This window comes from Sinohyriopsis cumingii, unplaced genomic scaffold (genome assembly GCF_028554795.1).
Source record: "Sinohyriopsis cumingii isolate HCF-2022 unplaced genomic scaffold, ASM2855479v2 utg000160l, whole genome shotgun sequence".
NCBI classification, from domain to species: domain Eukaryota; kingdom Metazoa; phylum Mollusca; class Bivalvia; order Unionida; family Unionidae; genus Sinohyriopsis; species Sinohyriopsis cumingii.
The window spans coordinates 9,902,450-9,928,964 of NW_028315873.1; the positions used below are offsets into that span (position 1 = coordinate 9,902,450).

The 26,515-nt window shown below is 34.4% G+C and overlaps 1 protein-coding gene across 2 annotated transcripts; it reads left to right on the forward strand.

Annotated features, from left to right (window-relative positions):
- The first annotated feature begins 372 nt into the window (after positions 1-372).
- Positions 373-24,714, forward strand: LOC149774754 (uncharacterized). Of its 2 annotated transcripts, none has more exons than XM_089944879.1 (4): positions 373-497; positions 4,040-4,181; positions 20,373-21,155; positions 24,208-24,714. In XM_089944879.1, the coding sequence occupies exons 2-4, from the start codon at positions 4,109-4,111 to the stop codon at positions 24,519-24,521; spliced, it is 1,170 nt and encodes a 389-aa protein (XP_089801005.1). In that variant the 5' UTR covers positions 373-497; positions 4,040-4,108; the 3' UTR covers positions 24,522-24,714. The 2 variants fall into 2 exon arrangements, with proteins under 2 accessions (XP_089801005.1, XP_089801006.1); XM_089944880.1 differs by lacking the exon at positions 373-497 and adding an exon at positions 1,114-1,190.
- The last annotated feature ends 1,801 nt before the right edge of the window (positions 24,715-26,515 follow it).

The window sequence follows — 26,515 nt, forward strand, 5'->3', positions numbered from 1 at the left end:
TAATATACAGTAGCTGTATCTGGCAGAGGGACAAATAGAAAGAAAGAAAGAAAGAAAGAAAGAAAGAAAGAAAGAAAGAAAGATAGATAGATTGATGCAAATATTCGAGTTACTAAATTCAAATAATCAGAAAGACTTGTATGCAAAGGTCGAGGTTTTCTTATCATAATTTGATCCTTGCTCATTATTCATGCCATTTTATTTTACCTGCCTTTCTTAGTTTGAATAAAGCACGTGACAGAGCGATACATTTCATTTTTATTCTTCAAATGTCCTTGAACTAATAATTCCCAACAGCATAACTTAGCCAGGTACGGAGTTACCTATTCAGTACCTAGCTAGCTTGTTGCTGCATGCTTCAGAAATGTTATGCATTGACTGGCGGGTTTGTTTATAGCGTCACAACTTTGCCTGGGAGGGTACCAAAAATACATGTCCAAATGTCAACTTCCAGATAATTCAGGAAGCTTACAGTTTGAGGGATTTGTACAAATTTTGTAAGTATCATTTTGTTTGTGATTGTTATACTACACAAATGCGCATTCATATTATACGTGTTCATAATGAGTGTTGTCCAGTTATCAGCCAGGGTAAGTCTACGTACAAACTTAGCCATGTTACCCGTATTCACAATTACAGTAACTTCCATTTAGTCAATGTATTTTGCAACTATTAGTATGACTGCATAAATAGACATTCCTACTACCCGTGTACACAATTACGGAATCTCATGTCCAGTCAGTGTATAAAATGATATTAGAATGACATTACTTTCGAGGGTATTTATTATCTTCTATTTACATATACACATATCATGGCCGAGTTCAGACTTTAAACAGATCTATCAACTTATAATTGATTTGGTAGAGATTTTTGTTGAGGACGGTGGGGATTCTAAGAAGCTCTCTGGTGTATTCATTTTTTTAAATGACATATTTTATATTCTGGAGACAAATATTTTGGAGACTGAAACATCTTTGAAATAGAAGTTTGCAACACAATAAACCAGGTATGGAGTGATCTGTTCGTTATCTAGCTTGTTCATACATGTTACAAAAGTTCACTGCAGTGATTGGCGTGTTCGTTTTAAACGTCACAACTTTGCCTGGGAAGGTAGAAAAGCCATTTTGTCGAATTGACATGCCAGCTATTTCAGGAACTTTACATTTTAAGGGATTTATATAAATTTTGTAAGTATGAGTCTTCTTTGTCTGATTACCAAACTACACAAATGTAGATTCATCTTACCTATGTTCACAGTGGGTGTGGGGCAGTTACCTGTCATTATCAGTCTAAATGTATACAAACTCAGTCATATTACTCGTATTCATATTTACGGTAACTTCTGTCTAGTCAATGTTATTTTGCAAGTATCAGTCGGGGGCCCCGAGTGGCCTAGTGGTCTCAAGTGCTCTTTGTTCCAGATCACTACCATCTCACCTCTGCGTGTTTTCTAGAGGGTACGTGATCAAGTTTGCCTGAAGATTCTCGTGGGGTCGGTAGTTCTTTCCAGACTTTTCCTGGGTTCTAGGTCCACCAGTAATAATTTCCGCCATGTATGGCCTATCTTGTACCGAAATGCGTTAAACCCCATAACAACAACAGAAACTAATATAAGCCTGACTACACAGATACGCATTCATATAGCCAGTGTTTACAATTAAAGAAATATATCAACTGTTAATGGAATATTATTTTCGTAGGTATTTGTTATCCAGTTTTGACATAAATATCATGGTTGAGTTCAGACAACAATCAATAAACTTCCAATCGATTTTACAGATTTGAGTGCAGGACGGTAGTGATCCTAATAAGTACTCTGGTGAAAGCAGTTTTGAAATGCCATTAATCTTGTAAGATTTGATATTGTGGAAACTAAAAGGAGTAACAGAGTATGGATAGGTAGTTTTATACATTTCTTCTAGTTTGAAATCGCTAGATACTATTAATTGGTATTACAATAGATACAAGAAATACATAAATAACTAAGCAATAAAGAGTATGATCCATTACATTCATTACGTGTGTGTTTAACTAGAAGATTTTCTTAAATTATAATGGTTATTGTTTTCAAATATACGAACTGAATTGAAATTCTGACGCACGACACATTTCATTCGCAGCAGTGTGGTCGAATTTCTAGTGAATATCGTGTACGACAGATTTCATTGGTGACAATGTGGTACAGTTTCTAGTGACTATCGTGTGCGACACATTTCAATGATAGCAATGTGGTACAGTTTCTAGTCACTATCGTGTACGACACATTTCATCGGCAGTACTATGGTACAGTTTCGAGTGACTATCATGTACGACTTCTGGCGACTAGAAACAGCTGAAGATATACAACGGCTTGCTGTCATTATTCATAAATAATGCCCCGGGTATGAGAGAAGATTGTGTATGAAAATGTACATACATCATAATCTCTTTGTAGGCTTGTCGTTTGCATATAAATTTAGTTTCCTCTGACCGCTGTCACCCCCATCTTCGGAAACCAAATTTCCGATATTATAGCAGATCTACACCTAGGCGGATAGATTAAATATTCAAGTGCACTGCAATAGACATGATAGAGACATCTGGTATCACGGTCCCAATTGTTTTTCTGTACACCTCAATGCTAATGTTTTGTGAAATAAGTATACTTAGTAGCCTACCTCAATATACATGTCACACACCGTCATAGAGAACAATGTTAGATTGTCAATTTGCCAAAGACAAAACCAGGTACTCCACTGCATTTAAGAGAGATAGCTCTGCTGGAACTAGGCAGGGGTAAGCGTTATCTACTCACAACAGTCACATTTTCAGCCACGTGTACCAGATTTTAAAACAAATATAAAATATGATCTAGATAGGAATTAACATAAATAATCTCACATGTTGCCAAGAGGCTTAACTTTTTTAAAGCCTAACAGAAAGTACAACTCTTACATAATGCACCAATCACAGCAAGTATTGTTCTTTATTTTTGAATGCAATGTTCCCTACCCTTAAGCTCCACCCACCTGGACTTGCGCAATTGGTACCGTTATACCATCTATTAGCATTGCGAGTTTCTTCCCTTAGTATGCAATGCCAACTCACCACTTCAAATGGATACTTTGTCGGTTTTAATATCGAACAGCTGACTAAATACCAGAAAGAAGCCATTGCAGGTGTATTTGATGAAAAGGATGTATTTGTCCAATCATAGACCAGCAGTGGAAAATCGTTTATTTATGAATCCATTCCAGTAGTGTGCATCCCTTGTCTTGATAATGGAGCAACAGTATTCAGATTTGAAAAACTTCATTTTAACTGGATGCGGTGGCTTGTTATCGCATCCACTGAAATTAACAGACTCGAAGCAATGAAATATCTGATTGATCCGCCAAGGTGTAGATAGGCTAACATATCTGAACCTTGACTTACGAAGTAGATCCCATCCCATGTTGGATCTAAATGGCAAATTACTATGGTTGACACACCCCATAATAACTGTAAAAACTAATATTATCAAGCACGGGATAGGATATGTCAAAGGACTCCAGCTGGGGGAAGGAAATATCAGAGGAACTGAACCCATAGATAAATTGAACTCAAGTGCTGTTAACCTGCTCAAAATGTCCAAGATGATGTCGGATGCTACATCATAATACAGTCTCTTCATCGCGTTCACATCATAATAATTCTGTCTTATAGGGTGGAAGTGTACAGACTCGAAAACAATTCATATCTTATATCTACATAACGATTCGCGCTGGATATTATTAATTCAGTGGCCTGTACGTCGAATCCACTTACAGTTAAATAGTGATTCATGCTGGAGATTGTTAATTCAGTGGCCTTCTCACTTTGTTTGCAAACCATTAATACATGGTGTTTCAATGCGCAAATGCATATAGTCTAGACTTAGTTTTAAGCAGTACATATTTCATTGATTCCTAAGACTTTGTTCTTTTATACACAAGGTGATATCTCAATAAGTATTTCTAAATTAAATAGTTGTTATATAATGGATTTTGGCTGGAAGTTCGTTCCCTTTCTTTTGCAGCCGAGTCCTAGCAGTGCGTTAGGTTGACAATTCATTTCACCTAGATTCACAGTAAATTAAAACGTCACGATGGCCGCATCAAGATCACAATATGGTGCTTGCAGATTAGTCGAAGATAGGACTATGGAACTAGAAACGACAGGTATGTGATAGATAAATAGAATATAACAACTTGGACACAGATAACATGATCCACACAAATCGTTAAACACAGAAAAGTAGCATTTAGAAGTATCCTTTGAAATTCACCAGTATAATGTCAATTATGTCTATTAACCTGCACATGAACGTAATTTATTCCTTTTTATACCGAAAAATTGTATCAATTTTATTATCAGGTTTGACGCAGCTTATTTCAATGTTATCATCACTTGATGTACTATATAAATGTTCATGTTTTTTACAATATTGTTTGATATATTTCTGGTTTAAAATTGATAAACCAACATTTTATTCTCCTGAATGTTATATTGTAGCACATTTATCTTTGACCACACGCTTATCCCATCGAAACTTGTAAACAAATACACATTATCACTTAATACTCACATTGTTGTTTTTATATTAACTCGTAAAATATTTTCATCAGCCCCCCCTCAAAAAAAATATTTGAATTTTCACAAAAGTGTAATGAGTCATTATTATACTATGTATATTTTTTCCATTCATTTTTTTTTTTTTTGATCTTCTAAATGTAAAATGAAGAATATTATTTAGGTATAGTAAATGCAGTGTAACATTTTCAACAAAATCAATGATAAATGACGGGCAGAGACTGTACATTTTATACATATTCCTTCCGTGTCCATGCTTAATATCATGTGTGGTGCTGGCTGAGGACAAAGATGTGAGACGAATATATTTTGGGAACTGCAATCTCCACGGAGCTTGAATGAACAATCCGTTAATTATACAAATGTAAATGATTGTGCTTGGCACCTTTAAATCAAAGTAAAACGTGACTGTGCTCTTAATATATATGGTTATATATATGGTTATATAACCTGACAAGGTTATGGCTACAGTAACTAATGCACATACCAAACCGCTCCGGTGGCCGAGTGGTCAGAGCGTGCGCCATGGATTCTGGAGGCCGTTTGTTCTAATCCCGGCCGAGTCATAGCAAAGGCTTTTAAAAATGGTAGTAACAGTTGCCCGACTATGCCATCAGCATTAAGAGATTAGTGCTAGGACTGGTCGGCCTGATGTCAGATAATGTGACTGGGTGGCACAGCATGCTACATGTCTGCGGCATGATGCCTCGGTGCTAGACATCACCATAAACTGCCACACTGCCAACATCGTAGCGATATGCTAGAAATCTTTTTTTAAAGCTACGCTAAAAATCGATATCACGCTCACACATAATCCTCCACCAAATAAACAGCCTAATAGAAAAGTTGTCCAAGAGGAAACTTAAGTATATCTGTCAAGCCGACTGACACACACTCTCTCTCTCTCTCTCTCTCTCTCTCTCTCTCTCTCTCATATATGATCATTTTTTTCTTTTATAAAGTTAAAAAGTGTTGTTCGGTCCGGCCCCCTTACGGGCCAGGGGATATATTCCCGGTTGCCCCGCCTTTTTCTGACCTTGGCTATTGACAATTCGAGTACACTTAATGGGTAGGTGGGTGTGGTATAGTCAAATATCACGTATCGAACGAAATGAGAGTAAAGTTATATATTATGAACCCCAAAATCTGTCATTTAAATGTTCATGGACAACCTGTTTTATGGAACATATATTTCATTGAGCTAAAATAGGCAATTTGATATTGTAATTTACGCGCAATAGATAACGGCATTGTTACCGTATTAAAATATTGGAATGTAATTATCATTTTGCTTGAAGACTAATCAATACACAAGTGATTAAAAATCAGACGATATCAGATATATTGTGCTAAATAGGTACACAAATGTAGAAATAGTGGAGTTGGATTAACAATAGTAATATAATCTCTCTTATTACATCACCACCACAATCATCGTCACCAAGATCTCGTGAACGTCTAAATTGGCAAAGTTGTAATAATGCTCGTTAGAAAACACAACGGGATCAATGTCTACAACGTTGGCCCACATTAGCGGACACATTGGGTCAAGCTCTACAACTCTGTAACGGCCCACGTTAGCAAACACATTGGCGTAATGTCTTCAGAGCTGTAATGGTAACACCAGCTAACCAATCGAGGTCATTGTCGACAATGATATAATGGCCCTCGTTAAGAAACACAAGGGGGTCAATGTCGCCAACGTTAGCAAAGGTATCGAGGTTAATATCGCGAACGGTATAATGGCCCACGTTTGTTAGCATAAAGGGGACAATGTCGATAACGCTGTCATGGCTCGTGTTGTCAAGCACAGCCAGACTTGAGGCTTATACACTAGGCGGGTGGCTATATCGTATGATTTTGTTTCATACTACTTTGCTGTAAGACCGTCCTGAACACCGTAATTTCAAGTGGACTAACTAATATATTCAACCCAATATGTCATATGAGCACCATCTATTTATTGTACATATGATGCTGGTGGTATTTTCAAATAGGATGAAATAAATAAAGCAGATGAAGCAACTCTGGTGATTTTATTGGTGGATTTTATTTTATCTGTCAGTTAAAATCTGCAGCAGCTTTGATGGTATCAACAACACAAAAGAAGAGCAATAACGTAAGAGAAAAAAATTGAAACGGTGGCGTTTATATGAATATCATCGAGGTGTTAATAGCGACAGCAGGCAGATATGTTGTGTAAAACATAGCATACAGTTAATTTAGGAGCAAATACAATAAATACATCTTTAACAGTAGCAATGATTCCAATAATATTTTGTGATGATGTGATAAGTGCTGATTTCTTTGTAGTGAGAGAGTAAAGCTATAATCGCAGCATTAGCAGTGTTAGTTTTTCGACCAGATTGGGTGTCTGACAGTAGTTCTGATAATATTTGGTGAGGTGCTGAGTGCCGATTGTTCTGGTAGCAACAGCGGCACTAGTAGTAGTGGTAGCTGCAGTAGTATTTGGTATTGTTGTAGTCATGTCTTGGTGGTGTTGGTGGTAACATTAATAGAAAAGGAAAAGGATGAGGATGATTTTAATATACAGTAGCTGTATCTGGCAGAGGGACAAATAGAAAGAAAGAAATTAAGATAGATAGATAGATAGATAGATGCAAATATTCGAGTTACTAAATTCAAATAATCAGAAAGACTTGTATGCAAAGGTCGAGGTTTTCTTATCATAATTTGATCCTTGTTCATTATTCATGCTATTTTATTTTACCTGCCTTTCTTAGTTTGAATAAAGCACGTGACAGAGCGATACATTTCATTTTTATTCTTCAAATGTCCTTGAACTAATAATTCCCAACAGCATAACTTAGCCAGGTACGGAGTTATCTATTCAGTACCTAGCTAGCTTGTTGCTGCATGCTTCAGAAATTGTATGCATTGACTGGCGGGTTTGTTTATAGCGTCACAACTTTGCCTGGGAGGGTACCAAAAATACATGTCCAAATGTCAACTTCCAGACAATTCAGGAAGCTTACAGTTTGAGGGATTTGTACAAATTTTGTAAGTATCATGTTGTTTGTGATTGTTATACTACACAAATGCGCATTCATATTATACGTGTTCATAATGGGTGTTGGCCAGTTATCAGCCAGGGTAAGTCTACGTACAAACTTAGCCATGTTACCCGTATTCACAATTACAGTAACTTCCATTTAGTCAATGTATTTTGCAACTATTAGTATGACTGCATAAATAGACATTCCTACTACCCGTGTACACAATTACGGAATCTCATGCCCAGTCAGTGTATAAAATGATATTAGAATGACATTACTTTCGAGGGTACTTATTATCCTCTATTTACATGTACACATATCATGGCCGAGTTCAGACTTTAAACAGATCTATCGACTTATAATCGATTTGTTAGAGATTTTTGTGGAGGAGGGTGGGGATTCTAAGAAGCTCTCTGGTGTATTCACTTTTTTAAATGACATATTTTATATTCTGGAGACAAATATTTTTGGAGACTGAAACATCTTTGAAATAGAAGTTTGCAACACAATCAGCCAGGTATGGTGTAATCTGTTCGTTATCTATCTTCTTCATACATGTTACAAAAGTTCACTGCAGTGATTTGCTTGTTCGTTGAAAACGTCACAACTTTGCCTGGGAAGGTAGGAAAGACATGTTGCCGAATTGACATGCCATCTATTTCAGGAACTTTACATTTTAAGGGATTTATATAAATTTTGGAAGCATGAGTCTTCTTTGTCTGATTACCAAACTACACAAATGTAGATTCATCTTACCTATGTTCACAGTGGGTGTGGGGCAGTTACCTGTCAGTATCAGTCTAAATATATACAAACTCAGTCATATTACTCGTATTCATATTTACGGTAACTTCTGTCTAGTCAATGTTATTTTGCAAGTATCAGTCGGGGGCCCCGAGTGGCCTAGTGGTCTCAAGTGCTCACTGTTCCAGATCACTACCATCTCACCTCTGCGTGTTTTCTAGAGGGTACGTGATCAAGTTTGCCTGTAGATTCTCGTGGGGTCGGTAGTTCTTTCCGGACTTTTCCTGGGTTCTAGGTCCACCAGTAAAAATTTCCTCCATGTATGTCCCATCTTATACCGAAATGCCTTAAACCCCATAACAACAACAGAAACTAATATAAGCCTGACTACACAGATACGCATTCATATAGCCAGTGTTTACAATTAAAGAAATATATCAACTGTTAATGGAATTTTATTTTCGTAGGTATTTGTTATCCAGTTTTGACATAATATCATGGTTGAATTCAGACAACAATCAATAAACTTCCAATCGATTTTACAGATTTGAGTGCAGGACGGTAGTGATCCTAATAGGTACTCTGGTGAAAGCAGTTTTGAAATGCCATTAATCTTGTAAGATTTGATATTGTGGAAACTAAAAGGAGTAACAGAGTATGGATAGGTAGTTTTATACATTTCTTCTAGTTTGAAATCGCTAGATACTATTAATTGGTATTACAATAGATACAAGAAATACATAAATAACTAAGCAATAAAGAGTATGATCCATTACATTCATTACGTGTGTGTTTAACTAGAAGTTTTTCTTAAATTATAATGGTTATTGTTTTCAAATATACGAACTGAATTGAAATTCTGACGCACGACACATTTCATTCGCAGCAGTGTGGTCGAATTTCTAGTGAATATCGTGTACGACAGATTTCATTGGTGACAATGTGGTACAGTTTCTAGTGACTATCGTGTGCGACACATTTCAATGATAGCAATGTGGTACAGTTTCTAGTCACTATCGTGTACGACACATTTCAATGATAGCAATGTGGTACAGTTTCTAGTCACTATCGTGTACGACACATTTCAATGATAGCAATGTGGTACAGTTTCTAGTCACTATCGTGTACGACACATTTCATCGGCAGTACTATGGTACAGTTTCGAGTGACTATCATGTACGACTTCTGGCGACTAGAAGCAGCTGAAGATATACAACGGCTTGCTGTCGTTATTCATAAATAATGCCCCGGGTATGAGAGAAGATTGTGTATGAAAATGTACATACATCATAATCTCTTTGTAGGCTTGTCGTTTGTATATAAATTTAGTTTCCTCTGACCGCTGTCACCCCCATCTTCGGAAACCAAATTTCCGATATTTTAGCAGATCTACACCTAGGCGGATAGATTAAATATTTATGTTAACTCGTAAAATATTTTCGTCAGCCCCCACCCCAAAAAAAAAAAAATTTGAATTTTCACAATATTGTAATGAGTCATTATTATAATATGTATATTTTTTCCATTCATTTTTTGATCTTCTGAATGTAAAATGAAGAATATTATTTAGGTCTAGTAAATGCAGTGTAACATTTTCAACAAAAATCAATGATCACTGATTGTACATATTCCTTCCGTGTCCATGCTTAATATCATGTGTGGTGCTGGCTGAGGACAAAGATGTGAGATGAATACATTTTGGGAACTGCAATCTCCACGGAGATTCAATGGACAATCCATTAATTATCAAATTGTAAATGATTGTGCTTGGCACCTTTAAATCAAAGTAAAACGTGACTGTGCTCTTAATATATATGGTTATATGTTAGAAAATAAATCAGTGTACATATCATTGCCAGGTTAATCATAGTTAAGAAAGTTCACCTATCAATATTAGCGAAAATATTTGATACAAAAAATGTTGATGAATTTAAAATACCTGTTCAAAATATTATATATACAATTTATGATATAAATCAATTTACGAGAACACATATTCACGTTTGGGTTATCAGAAATATTTTCAATGTGTGATATTATACATTTAACTAAATGTCATACAATCATTTTTTGATATCGTAAAATAATATACAATAACTTCGATTAATTGATATAATAAACAAAATCAACTGCATTTAAACAAGAAAATTTAGACTATAAACTTATGTTACCAGCATTATATTCTTTAAAGTCTAAAACTAGGAATTAAATAAAAGAAAATCTTGAATTTATTTATTTATTCTTCACTTATATCAAAGTTTATTTTTTGGCCTCAAGTATTCTCTTGGAAAGCGAAAGTAACTAAAAAACAAGTTTAAGTGTACAAAATCAATGGTAGATAAACTGCAACTAGCATAAATAAATTAATATATATATATATATATATATATATATATATATATATATATATATATATATCACTGAGTAGAGGAAAAAATCACGCTCCCTACGAAAAAAAATAAGAAATACTGATACATGTAAAATAAGACACTCTACAAAACCCAAATCAACTTTCACACAGTACTTTTATTAAAAAGGTCTATTACATACAACTTTAAAACTTCTCCAGTTATTAGCAAAGTCGTGCATACCACAAATCTTAATAATTATCCGGAAAATTTGAATATTTTATTTCTGAAATAAAAATAAGGAAAAACTACATTCACATGGAAATGAAAAAATTGATAAAAGGAACCCAATTTCAGAATGGAGATGGTAAATTATAGAACATTCTGTAGCCAGATAGATTAGGCCGTCCTCCTGTATTTCACAAACTAACACAGGTGTACGCACAAATGGTCTTAAGTTTGAAGCGTAAGAAAATCTTTCACGTTTCACAAACATATTTCTTCAGAATATTTCGTACGTTTAAGAAAATAATCTGGGTAACCCCTTCTTTCGTGTGATGGCTATGGGAATGACTACACGTACGGATTTATTTTTAGAATAGGGAAATACCCGGCCATCTTCAATCATAATATGACTGATATCATGTTCTTGGAAAAGAGACTTTACTACATTTGTCTCCGTATTACATCTGTCACTGTAGATGGCATTCCGATTACCTACACGAACTGTCCACCCCCATCCCTCCCCCCTTTCTCGGAAATTCAATATCCGAAACTTTCTCTGTTATATACTCATGCTCTTGAAACATGATACCCACTATGATAATTCTCTCTTAATCTGTGGAACAATTCAGGATACAAGAACAGGGGAATGACGGACAGACGGAAACGAAAATCAATCTTTGCGAAGTCACTTTAACCCAATTGTTTGAGCATTAAATAAGCTACTTGTGTTGCTGTGCGTAAAAACACAAAATCATACTAAACTAAATATCTGGCCAAACGTGCAGATGGCTTTGAAAACAGTAAGTTCACTGACCTTTAATTTGCTACACAATATCATTTTCTGGTGGCAAACAAATATGATTATAATGAAGAAGAAAGAGAAATGGAACATTGCTTTTCGCACAATTTTTTTATTTTTATACTCGAAACAATGGTGCACAAATAATGTATTTTGTCAAAAAACATCCCTGAAACACTTTAAAACTGCATAACACAAAAAGCTCGGTTAGCCGTTGAAAGGCCCCATCCCCACCCCTCGAACATAAAGAAAACACAGGAAGGATAAGATTAACAACAACAACAACATTACAGAAATAACAGAATTAACGATCATCGTACGTGACCATATTAACAATGATAATGATTATACAAATTTGGTGGCAATGATGTAGATACTGTTATACTTGTGACGATTATTTTGATGAATAATTTGACAATGATGACAATGACGAGGATGATGATAACATTTCTTAAAAACGTTCCTCCTCAGTTATTTCCATACCCAACCCGTAAATCTAAAGTTCCAGTTTATTGTTCTTGTTAAAGTTTAGAATCCAGTCTAGTACGTCACACTTGATCACCCCATTGACCTGGCATTCAGTTCCATTGAGTACACTTATCACAGTACAGAGGTACTATGAATTATGCAGTAAAACGCCAATGGAGAAAATCACACCCTTTGAAAAATGCAGCACACTTAGTTGGGATTGCATATGGTGCCTATAGTGATTATGATGCAGAATGGTAAGATTTTTCAAAATTCTTCGGTTGAATCAGCGCGTAATTATTTTCTTGCCGCGATGGAACACAAGTCTGACTGTGTTAAACGGTTGAAGGCCATACGTCACTATATCCTGATGACGTCACAATGAACCAACAGGTTGACTGGATCCATGTCGTACTTTAACAACTGATAGGAGCACTGGTCAGCCTTGACCTTTCCTAACACATGGTCACGAACACTGTATCTAATGTAAACAAAATGGACGATGAGTAGATGATCACGCAATTTTTATGCCCTGATGCAAACGAAATAAAATTATTGGAGACTGTTTTACTAAGGAATGTGTTAAAAATTGGCGTGAAGCTCTGGAACACAACAATTGCATTCGGGATGTTACAAAATAAAAACGGTTCTATTTATTTATTGACAATAGGTAGTTCACACGGTTAAAGTGCTATATTTAACCTATTTTTTATTGCAGGACGCAAAATGTTTTACGTAACAGTAATTTTCGTTTGTTTTATATATCTACCACCACCCCTACGCAATCTGTAAACAACGAATATACGTGTTGCTTTTTACGAAGGGACATGTATAATGTTAACAATCATTTGGACAGAAATAAATTAAAGGAAAAACAATGGAAGCTTTGCATATTTTCTTTTATTGTATACAGTAAATTATATTGCTTTGATACAGTTCATTTGCAAAATGATATATCAGTAAAAAAAGTCAGTATTACTGTCGCTAGGTTTAAATACGACCTTTTGGCCTATACCTAAAAATATTGATCTAATATATAGGAATACGATTTGACAGTGAAAATAAAATCTAATACACACAAAAAATCCCTGAAAAATATCTTTTGGCTCCTGTAAGCCATTGGCACAGATAAAATTGCCTTCTTTCAGTTTCATACATTAAGTTTCAGTATAATTAATTTGAGTGACACATATGTGAAAACCGATATTAATAAAAGTACCAGCAATTGTGCAAACAATGTTGTTATGTGACCTATTCTAAACATGATGATATGTGTTCCACTTGATAGATCCATTCACTAAGGTTCCTCTATATCCAAAGTTCAGTGATATAAAATGAACAGTTTTAATTGTGCAAGTTATTAAAAGTTATTTTCATGAATTATTGTGATGCTGATTTCAAGTTGAAGACTTAAACATTTAATTTCATACCTAAATAGAAAAATGATCTGTAAGATAAAGCAACAAAAATGGAAAGGTTAAATAATCAAATATTAAGAAAAGGAAGTCCACATTATTAACTTGTTTTTATAGATGTCTCCAACTTTAGACTTTGGTCTACCTTAATGAGATGCAGCTATCACCAACATATAGACAAGCATGGCACCAGAAATGTAGACCATAATGATGGTGCACTTGTATTCCCTGTAAAGAGGGGGGAGCATATTACAATGTAACAGCACTCTGTTCAAACCTTGACCAGTCACAGGGGCACAAGAAGTTACTGCAAGCTTTAGTTTAGGAGTCATAGTCATAGACCCTAGTGATGGTACATTTGTATTCTCTATGGAGGATATACTCTAGTGACGGTACAGTTGTATTTCCTGGGAAGGTGGAGTCATAGTCATAGACCCTAGTGATTGAACAGTTGTATTCCCTGTGGAGTCATATACCCTAGTGATGGTACATTTGTATTCCCTATGGAGTCACCCACCCTAATGCTGGTACAGTTGTATTTCCTGGGAAGGTGGAGTAATAGTCATAGACTCTAGTGATTCAACAGTTGTACTGACTGGGAAGGTCGCATCATAGACTCTAATGATGTTACAACTATTTACCCCGTGAGGGTGGCATGCTTTACAATGAATTAGCACTCTGTTCAAATGTAAATTAATAGGTTTAAGAAACATCAACAACAAGACATTAAATATACCACAGTATGTGGTCCATGTAACCAAGGTATTTACCATACAATGTCGACAGGTTTTGTAACTTTGTATCATTGATTATATAAACACTTGAGATAAATCCCAAGGAAAGTGTATACATACCATTATGATGAACCATATCCTTGTAGAATACTTGGTGTAAGTTCAGTTTCATGGTTTTCATCTAACTCAAAACCTTTTTCTCTCCTACCCCAGGTTACTGCGTAGTTTTTCTGTTATGCATTAGAGTGGAGGGTGGGGGGTAACAGAAAATAGAAAGATGAAATTGTGTACCATATCAATTTTATTTAGAAAACGGGATTATTAACCCTTTTTATCATTGTTTTTGTTTGTCACTAATGACTAATGTGTGGAAATTCATCGTTGATCTAGATTTAATAGGACACTGTTTTACTTCCGCGAGAATGTTTACATATGCATATTACTGCACCAGGTGCGGTTCACAATTTTATGTACTAATAGTACTGGTATATGAATTTGATTTATACCAACACCTTAAATGCCATATTATTTATAATGCATGGGGTGCATATATATATATATATATATATATATATATATATATATATATATATATATATATATAACAGAGATTTTTAAATGACCCATATCATGGGATGTTTTAGAATGCATTCATCTAGCAGAGCAATTATATTATAGCCTTACAATTTGGTGAAATCGAAGCAAGTTGTTTTGGAACAAAAAAGTATATTTCCATGCTAGCCACAGACTAATGTCATTCTGCTTTATTGTTACTTAATACATGGAAAGGAAACATTTACCAAGGTGAAGTTAAGGGAATGTTATAAATAGTGTAGCATACATATGCTGAATTTGCAGCCCAAAGGGAAACATTTTTGTTCCTAGAAAGTAAAATATGTGAAATTTGGTATGATAACATAAAATCTATTGAATTAATCCACCTATGTATACCAACATATATACCTTGCCTGTATCAAGTAATTGGTTTTAAATGGAGCCAACAGTTACTGTCAAAGAGTCAAATTAAATATTTTACTAAATGTGTACAAATTTGAATGGCATGGAAACCTATTCAGCTCATTCATATATTATAGCAAAATATATTTATACATGTTATTTGTCTGACATAAGTGATTGCTGATTAACCATGTAAGCATGTTTTCTTGAAATAAACCTCATTAAAAGTTTTAAATAGGTGTGCAAATTAAATGACAAGAAAATAGTCACCTGAACTTAAGCAGATATGAATGCCTACTGAATATATCTAAAGTATCTGATATTGCCTGGTTTGATTAAATTTATTTTTTGTTTTTGGTTTTTATTTTGTTATTTTTTGTTGACAGATTGATTACATGTAAATGGAAAACAAGTTTTTGGTATAAAAAAAATGTCCAATAATATTTTTTAAAAAAAATGAAATGAATAGCTATAATGACTTCAATTTCTAATCAGATTATCTGTATGTTATAAATATGCCTAATAATTTCAATTTTCTGCTTCAAATGATTTTGACTTAATCTTCATTTCAAGGATGTGTGCAACAATTCTAAGGCTCAACAGTTTAAAAATGGGTAAAAGATGAAAATTTACCAACAGGGCATGCAAGTGTAATCAGGTTATTTCCTTTAAGGTTAATATGCCCATTGAATGCCATTTGTCAACCAGAAATGATTTTTATTAATGTTGCTTATAATGCTTTTCCAATCACATAAAAATGATAAAGTGTATACAAATAATTTAAAAATAAGGTCAGTTACTGGAAACAAATCAAGTCTTTGAACCCACTCAAAATATATAAATATCCAGGCTGGTTTTGTCTGACTTAATGGTTGTTAATAGGATGCTTACAAGTTATAACCAGAATCAAAAATGGACAGCCCCAAACCAATTTGACTCTTCCTTGGGTAGAGACCTAAATTATGAGTGCAATTTATGTACTGCTTAGTACATATTACATTGAAACATAAATATTTCAATCCTACAATTAATTACTGTTGATGCTTTTGTGGTATTAGTAACTATTGTGTATTGCTAGAGATAAATACCAGATTGAGTCATTGTGAATTATGTATGTTAACAGAATGAAATGTCTTCCAAACATCCCCAATGAGAACAGTGGTTTGGGAAAAATGATGGGAGTAAAACAGCTTCCTTGGACATAGCTACATTAATTAATGTTCTTTGTTTCTTCATAGAAAGGGTTTAGTAGGGCCAAATTTCTCTGAGGTTCCTATTATTAGTTAAAGTAAAAAATGTATATCCCACCAATAAAATGACCACAACAAAGATGGTTCTCTCAGCTTACTTTTATTTTCTTAATGGTAAGTATGACTGCAATTAATATATATGATAAAAATATTGTGTTAATTATTTTGTATTGTTTGATTAGGTAATAAAATATTTAGTAACAATCAAGTTCTCTAACAGACCATATGGTCTCCACAAGTGTTAATTGATAACCTGATTGGTACTAATAAGACTTCTGTACTACCGAGTTGATTTCAAGTTTAAATATCATTTTATTTGATGGTGAAGACAAATTTATCATCAAAAAGTACATATACAGTTTCTCAATTCCTCCATGTCAATGTATCGTATTGGAAAAAGTTATCTCCCTTCATCACTTCATATAACAAGCATGTTACATATTTACTGGAATGGAAGGGTGGTGATGGTAAATGACAGTATGTTAAATGAACTTCTTTAATTGGATTGTGAAAAGAGTGGAAAACATTTTATTAACTAGTCCAAGAATAATACAAAAAAAACTTGTATCAAAGTATTATGTACCTATGTTTTGATTAGAACTGGCAATTGAATTGTATTTAAAACATAGCATCTGACACTGTAAGGTATTTTCAGAACTTTTTGGAGTGGAGATTGGGGAGGAGATATTCTTCAGAATGTGTCCTTCTTTGCTACAATGTGTGGAAATTCATTCTCAAACAGTAAATAAAATACACAGACTATTAACTTCTCTTTCATGAGATGTTGTGGCTCGAAAGCCATTTTTCAGTACAAGATAGACAATATGTGTTGACCATTATAACTAGTGAAGGAAGAACTTGGGTAAACTCTGGTAAACCCCACTAACTAACCAAAAACTACTTTCACGATTTCTCACATACCCATATTAGTCAAGTCTGAGATTCACACCTAAATGGACAGAGATGAGATGGCAATGATCGGTAATGGAGAGCTATGTAGGTAACTCAGCCACCTGGGGCCATTCCCATGGTCTCCCATGATTAAAATTGATACAATGTGCACGTGAACTTCAATAAATAATACAATACTTTAAGTGATTTAATTTGGGGAAGACTGAATAATTTCTTTGGAATAAAACTTAACTAAGTCAAAGTACAAAAATGGTAAGGCTTGTAAAAAGGCACATTCACGTGATTCCGGGGTAAACTAATGTGTACACTCGCCAATTAACTGTTATTTGGTGAGTGTACACATTAGTTTACCCCGGAATCAAAAGCCTTTGTAAAAAGGCACCAATTAGCCACATGGACTCCAGTTATTATTAGAACAGAGTACTTGGTTTTAAGATATTTTCGTAGCTGCGCTCATCCTAGTCACTAAAACGCTAAAGGCATTTAAGACATGCAAAAACATCTAAAGGGTATAGGAATCTAACCCGTCCTTACAGAGAGCAAATTTGAAATCTATGACAACATTCACATACGCTGCTCACCACTTTATGCTCTTTGTGCAACATAAGCATTCTATACATAAAATAAATGTGCAGTTTTATAATTTATAATATAAATAATAGACAATTGAAATTAATTGTTTTTTATTGAGATTGTATGAACAAACCTGTGCTCGAAGTGTGCTACGAAAGACGACCACCATTTTGAAAGAGCGTCGGTAACTACCGAGCATCTGGGAGCGAGGCTAAACCGCCAAATAGTCGGGTTCTTGATTATTAGCCTTGATGCAATATGGCCCTGAGGTTCCAATGAACTTGGTTATGTATTAATGCGCTGAGAGACGCCCAATGTTAAAGAAGCGCGAGCTATGAGGAACGCGTAACTGGATTTTGTAGCAGACGACATGAACCATGGAGAGTGCAGAAGTTTACATGCAGACAGGACTTTTCTTTGAAGTAGTCAGGGTAGTATATACATGTAATGCTGAACATCATTGGCAAATATTGGAGGATGATATATCCTTCATATTTATCAATTAATATTATTATTATTATTATTATTATTATTTTTACAAACTATTGTTTTAAGTTCCACGGGTAATATTAGGGTTGCGTGTTTCCGTCAGTAAAATGAAATATATGGGCTACACCCATTTCCATTCTATTAATTTTTAGAAGGAAACGGGTGTTTTCATTAACTTTTCTCTTTTCACTGACATTAACTAGTGCCCTAAATGAATGCAGATTCTTTATATTTTCGAAAGAAAAAGTTTACGGGTTTTTGAAAATAAATTTTACATATAATTTTTTCATCATTCGCCTGACATTCTATCCTTCGTGTAATTTTTGCCTGGTTTTTTAAAATAGAAAATATAGTTTCAATTTACTTCATACTTTGTGCATGATTTTATTTGGTAATTTTACCTAACAACAATGAACAGGTTGAAATTTGTATATGATAAACATCTGTCATAATCTTAGCTTGTTCCAGTTTTCACCGAAAGCCTGAAAATTGAACCTAATATTGTGTAGGTCTCGATCCCGTGGATAAGAACTAATCTATATGCAAACAATAGTTGTGTTTGTCTTTACATGTGTCTTTTATAGCCAGCAAGTAACGTTATGCAATTTGTATGTGGTTATAAGGTGTTAAATACCTAGAGCTAAGTCTACTGGAGTAAGGGCCATTTCGGTTACAAATTTTGATTTGAGTTTTCATGCATACTGAAGGTATATGGTGTGGATTTCAATGGTTTCCAAGTTGTCATGCAGGGTCACACAAAAGAAATCCATTATAGTATGGGCGGTCTGTGTGGTCGAAATAATTACAAACATGAATCTCTTTTTTCTTGAACGCTAGGTTCTGAATATTTCCCAATTAATTACCCAAGGATGAAGTCTCTTTATAAGTAGGGATTGGCCATCGTTGTAAATGCCGGTTGTACGTGTAAATTTGTCTTTTCGTGCCGAATAAGTGTGTATTATGTGTATAGGGTGGGTTTCTCAATAGTTTTTATGACATGACCCAGGGGATGATTTTTTAGGGTGGGGATAGACCCCGGGCTATCTCATCATGGGGTTTCGTGCTGATACTTGGGCCATAAATCACATGTCAACTTCTCATGCGTTACTTGCCACCTGTTTATCCCTACTTTACTTTGACCGATGTTTTTTTCAGTTTATTTTATATTCAAGCATATTGTCATGTGATATTTATATCAGACTGAAGTAGCAGATATCTTGCTCTATTACCGTTTATTTACTACTGGTTTTCTTTCTTAATTAAGCCAATAGGTTTGAGCATCAGATATAAATGTTTGCCTGCTGCAAATGAATAACTGATTTATTTCATCTCGTTTACGAAAAACTTGTTATTTTTTAGATTCGCCACTGGTGAAAATAAGTTTTTCACCTACCTTATGAAAGATATCCGTTATTCACTCGTTTGAAGGAAATATTCTCTATCTACTGACTGAAAGTAAAAACAAAACCAATACGTATTTCACTCTATTTAGTAATGACTTATTAAAGTTATTAACTGAAAAAATCCATTAAGTGTATTCCTTGCAGATACTAACATTATTATTATCATTATTATTATTATTATTATTCAGTAGTAGTAGTAGTAGCAATAGTTGTTGTAGTTGCAAAACAATATGAAATAGCAATTATGCTAACAGTAATAACAATGCAAATAATACGACTATTACGATAATGGTGGTGGTGGCTAAATTTATGACAGTTGACCATTGTTTTAGGTCAGAAATGAGTGTATAGATATTTACACGTTTATTTTGCATTGTTTACTAAAAGTATATATGTCTGTATTTTGTGTATTCCGTTTCCTTACGTCTGAAATTTTTATCCACAGCCGGCCGTAAACCCGACTACAATGGCGTTGTGGTGACAGAAGACAAGTTGCTGGTCATAGACAGGAATGCGTGCAATCTCCATCTTTACAGACTCCATGACGGCAAACTGTTTACATCACTCAAACTGGAGTTCACTCCCATGGGTGTCTGTCTTATTAGCAAGACGGAAGTTGCTGTGTGTCTCGAAGACAGTAGGATTGTAATCATGTCATTGAAATCTATACATGACGTAAAACGGGTCAAAACATTAGATGTAATGACAGGATTTCATGGATGTCATTCAGTGGCAAAATTGAATTCAGACAAACTCGTTGTCAGCGGTTGGAAATTGGACGAGGACATGTTGTACTTGTGTGTTGTAAACCTTACAGATGGACGTGTAGACTCAACCCACAAGGTCTGTAAAGTGGGCCTTGGTGATAGTCACTTGGCCGTAAAAGACAACACTGTCTACATCTCGTGTTGGACTAATGACTACACTACTACTAATGGTGTGTATGCATATGATATTTTTAATCCACACACACCAAAGTTTCTGTATCAACATGATGGATTTACAGCGGACTCAATAATGGTTGATAGGAGGAATTTCATTTACGTGTGTGACAGGGACTCTAACAGGATTCATCAGCTGACAGACAGAGGTCAACTAGTGACCATACACACAGTGTCATCAAGGCCCAGGGCAATATTCTATGATGACCAGCATGGAGTTATGTACACCACAAGCATGGACAGTAATGTGATAACAGTGTACAGACTGGAGTATTCACATCAACCAGGTATGAATGATTTCAATTTACCTCTAAAAACAATATGTATGAATTATAAATAAAACAATTTAACTTTATTATAAGACAAACATGTTTAAAAGATGTCAAATAAATTAAAAATGAAATAAATTAATTTTTATTGTCATGATTCCAACGTACGTCAGTCATGATTTTTAGGAATCTTTATTGAATTTAAGTATAAATAAAATATTATTCGCCCATTTAAAATTTAATACTAATATAAGTGTAATAAGTCCATTCAGTCCTGAATATTAAATGATAGGCACCTTGTTTGTCATCACAAAATTTTAATATAAACATTTTAAATATCTACTGGTTGTAACAATGGCGGCTGGCTAGTACAGTCGTATCTCTGTCATTCTGGCGTAATAAACGTTTCTCCCACAAGGTGGCGCTTTCATTGATATCTCCTGGCACGCGACCTTGAAACCGGTTTAGACCGGGTCACCATATAGAGTTGTAGCGTTCAAAATTCCCACGTATTCTGACATTTTATTTTTAAATATAGCATTTGTCATTTGTGTTTATGGAGCGATTCTGTGCGGACATTTATCAACTAGATAAAAAAAAGAAAAAAAAAAAACACAAAAGAAAGAAAAACAAGATGATTAATCGAAATGGAAATAGGTTTAATCAAATTCTTCAATGTTATGGTGATGTGAGAGTATAACAGGGGACCAGTCTAATGTTTGCTGTACCATATTTGGATGCTTTACAATACAGTGTTTAATGCGCGCCATATTTACTAGGATCTGTTTACATTTCCAGAGGATGCAATGACCTTATATGGCACACTGAAAAGACAAGTCTGTAATTGTATGTGCATTTTAGAAGAGTGAATATGGTGGATAATTAAAATAGAAAATGTCATATCATGAATATATACGCTACATGTTCGTGTCTCTGCACTAAAATTCGGCAATACTATTATGTATTATGCCCCACCACCAGTCTTCATAAGTATTTACATGGCATAGTTACCAACAAAATGATGATTGTTTGATCTCTTGAAACTTTATAACCATGTTATCCTCTGCAATTTTGTTTTAAACTTTGGAAAAAGAAACTCGTTAATGGCATGCAAAAAATGCAATTACTTCAGATGTGCTTAATGTACAAACATTTGAAATGTGTAATTATGAATTTTACAATAATATTATGCATCTATTCTTATTCAGCAAGCATTATTTTGGATTATTTAGTATGTAATTTAACAAATAAAGTATTTTATTTAAGATTTCATTTTTATGATTTAGAGATTTTTCTTACTGTGATTAAAGTTTCATACTCTATTTTGATAATGCTTGTTATAACAGCTGGTATATTGCATGTTGAATACATCAGCCCCACAGTCCTTCATTCCATAAATGAAACCGCCAAATCTGTATTGGTACTGATGGATGATTTGTGGACTTCATTCAGTTATCTATATAGGTGTGTGGTCTTAGCCTACATGGTCATGTACTTGTGATGTACTGCTCCGGTGGCCTAGTGGTTAGAGCATCCGCCTCAGATGCAGGAGGTCTTGGGTTCGATCCTGGCCGAGTCATACCAAAGACTTAAAAAAATGGTACTAACAGCTGCCTTGCTTGGCCCTCAGCATTAAGAGGTTAGTGTTAGGACTGGTCAGCCCGGTGTCAGGATAATGTGACTGGGTGGGACATCATGCTACATGTCTGCGGCATGATGCCCCAGTGCTAGACATCGCTATAAACTCCCACATTGCAGACATCGTAGCGATATGACTGAAACATTGTTAAAGCTATGTTAAAAATCAAAATCACATCACATCACCTGAGATGTAATGGTTATAAAAATAGTGTTTTCCTTCAAGGACAATGATAAGAGCCCCTGCGGAACTTGGGCACTAATATCAGTGATGGTCACCACATGGGCTTGTATAATTGCTTACAATTAACCTATAAATTATACCTGCACTATATACTGTACTACTATAATAGTAGTATAGTACATGTATGATTTATAGATATATTGTAAGCAATAATATGAGTTCCCGTGGTACCTCGACATAAATCATTTTATAAACTTTTAATATAAATATAACGGTTGATCAGTTGGGAATACAGAGGTCAGAAATAGCTGGAGAATATCCACACTTTTTGACTTTAATTTAACAGTTGAATTCTCAAAAATGTAATTTTTTTTCTAGCCCATGATAAAACTAGGCCTATTTCAGTAATGCAATCTTCTTAACTCTGTGCTTCAGAAAGAAATGTAAAGTTTCTAATCATGTGAATGGATAGAATATTTTATGAGTTGCTTTAGCTCATTGTTACAGCTCAAGTTTTTTTTTTTTGTACCGATCTAAATGACATTGATATGAGGCCATATTCTAGTGACATTTTGATTAGCCAATCAGATTAGTGCTTTTCCATATATTGAAGTGAAAAACTTCACATGGAATGGTAAAAGTTTTCCTTAATATAATATACAGTGATTGATTACTATTAACTAATGAAAATAAAACTAAATGTCTGGCAGACCAGGAACCTTTGTTGGTGCCTCTCAGGTTACAAAAAATATATCAATGGACCTGGAATACCAAAGTTGGCAGAAACAGGAACCTTTAGGTTGGCTATGAAGTTTTGGATTTAATTTGTCAAGAAAAAAATAATCATTGATGTTGAAAACAAGACACTAGGTATTTGTAGGAATTGTTAAAATAAATTTAAATTCTGTTTATTTTTTGGTGTGTGAGTGTGATGGGTATAATTTGGGTTTGACAAGATAAGATTTGCCTTGCTTCACACGTGTCCTTTCAAACAACTACTAGCTCTGTTTTGCTTTTTTGATTTCCCAAACTTCAAAGTTAACTTGGAAATAAAAAGATCATAACTTTGCTTTTAAAACAGTTTATATAACCTTATTTTTCATTGTACTTTTAGAAGCATGTACTGCCTACTCCAGTAAAAATCAATTCTCCTATTTTAAAATAACTTAAGTTTGTAAATTTTGGACTAACTGAAGCTACTGCTACAATGTTGGTACTATATATGTAACTTATCAATCATTTGCCCAGGTATTCCAGTAGAAATTTTAAACATGGATGACAGATCCATCCAACTTTTTGAAGAGGCTCTAAAAGATGGAAGGGAGGCAGTATACAGCATACGAATTATGGTTGTTGGACATGTTGGTGTAGGCAAGACCACCCTGGTCAAACGACTTCTTGGGGAAGAAGTAAACATTTCTGACAGATGTAGTACAGAGGGCATAGATGTCTATGTCAACTGCTGTGATGTTTCTTTATCGACCTGGGAATGGACAAGACGAACACAAGGTATTTGCGTATACACAAGCATAAAAGATCCTCTGTTATGTATTTATAAGTAGGTTATGAAGTGAAATTTATCATATTATACTCTTGTCTGTCCATTCTAGTGTCAAAATTATGTGTTGTGTGATTTTACATCATGCTAACTCATGTATATGAAGCTGTGTGTGCACAAGTTACATATTTGCTTTTAATTACAATTGGCTTACAGTATAACACTGCATTGTTTCATACTTTTAAGGATTATCCTTGTTAGGAAATCTTAAGAGTGTATGACAGTGTGCTTATAGTAGCATATCAGAGTAAATGCCTTTCACAAAAGCTACAAGCCATGTTTGATTATGTTTGATGCCTTCCTGATTCAGTTTATTAATTTATAAATATACCAACTGGCTGCTCAGCCATGATTATTATCTAGATGTGTAAACGAAAGCTTTCTTGAGTACTCATAAACTAACTCTACAAATATCAAAATGGATTAGACATGGTATATTTCCAAGTTTCATTTTATGCTTTAGAATTCAGTCGGAAAGGACACAAGATGCAGAAAAATAGCATAAATTGTAAAATAAAGGTTGAAAATGAAAATATTGTTAAAAAACTCATTTTAATATTAAATAAGTAAAACATTTACCCCAAAAATGTTTTTATATACTTCAAATTGAATTTCATGAATCTGTCATTATATTAGAATAAAACAATTATCTTGGGCTATCAGGGAAAAGTTTCCTAGCTAAAAGAGAACCACCCAATTAAATAGGTAAAACATTTAAAGCATGCTATAATTATGCATATATTATTATATAACGTTTATTATGGAGTGTAAAATAATAGGGATGACATCCTTTGATACAAAAAGTTAGAGATCCATGAGATTAATATGAAAAAGTACTTTGGATCCAATCACACTGGAAGTGTCCCATGCACTCTGAGTTTTAAATACAAATAACGTATGAAGACTTATTTTTATGTTGAATTGTGCATGTCGCAAGGGCTGGCAATTTGTGATGACTATCAATGTCAAGAGCAAACTGTCCACTGTTATAATTTATGGTAGTATTGGATGTCTTCACAGACAGTCCATTTCAAATGTCAGAAATTTTGTATTCAAGACACTGCCAGTCATGAAGGATTGATGTGCACTTTTCACATACTCATTTCATCCAATACTGCTGCAGTCTGTATCAAAGGCGGTTAAAATGGCTTTGATAACTTCATTCTAGTGTCATGCTGGAGCGCTAATCGCATGCTTCATACCAGTCCTTACAAATCGGAAGTATGCTTACTTTGTATTAAATCATAGCAAGACCAGAAGAAGTGCTTACTTTGGAAAAAAGGACAACTCATTAAAAAGTCAATAGTTTTTATTTGTTTAATTTTTCATCAGTAATATCATGACAGTTACTCTGATATATTTGTGTATCTCATGATGAACAAAGATCTCATTGGAAGAAGGAAATATAAGTCAGTATACCAGACAGTATACCTCGAAAGAATCCGTACACTCTTTCAGGGTAATGGATCTACCAAGATTTGATGACCTTACATTCAAGACATGTTTTGTTAAATTTCTTATCCAGTATTTTCATAAAATGGCTTGAGCCATGAAATCAGGATTCATTTACAGAAATTACATGGGAGGTGAATCTGCCCATTGCTTGTTGGAGTTTATTGTTCATTACCTAAACTTGCTACAAGGATATGGTGAAATCAGTACTGCTTCATGACCAAATTGACTCTCTCCACATAAACTTCTATTTGTTATACAGAAATTTAATGCTGATTTTCTTGAGGGTTAGTTGATATCCATTAACAATTTATTTCTCTGGGGCCTGTGTGGGCAACCTATTTTTCAATGTAGCCACAGGTATTGTAAATGAGAAGTGAAATTAGCCACACCACGCACAAACTGAGCCAACCTTTCTTGTCCAATTTGCCACTTGGTAACAGCGTTGCCCACCCTGGCTCATAGGGTCAGTTGTAAGTTTTGAAGAGAAGTCATTTCTACCTACAGGCCCAAATATTATGAAAGTAATTAACATTAATTATTCAT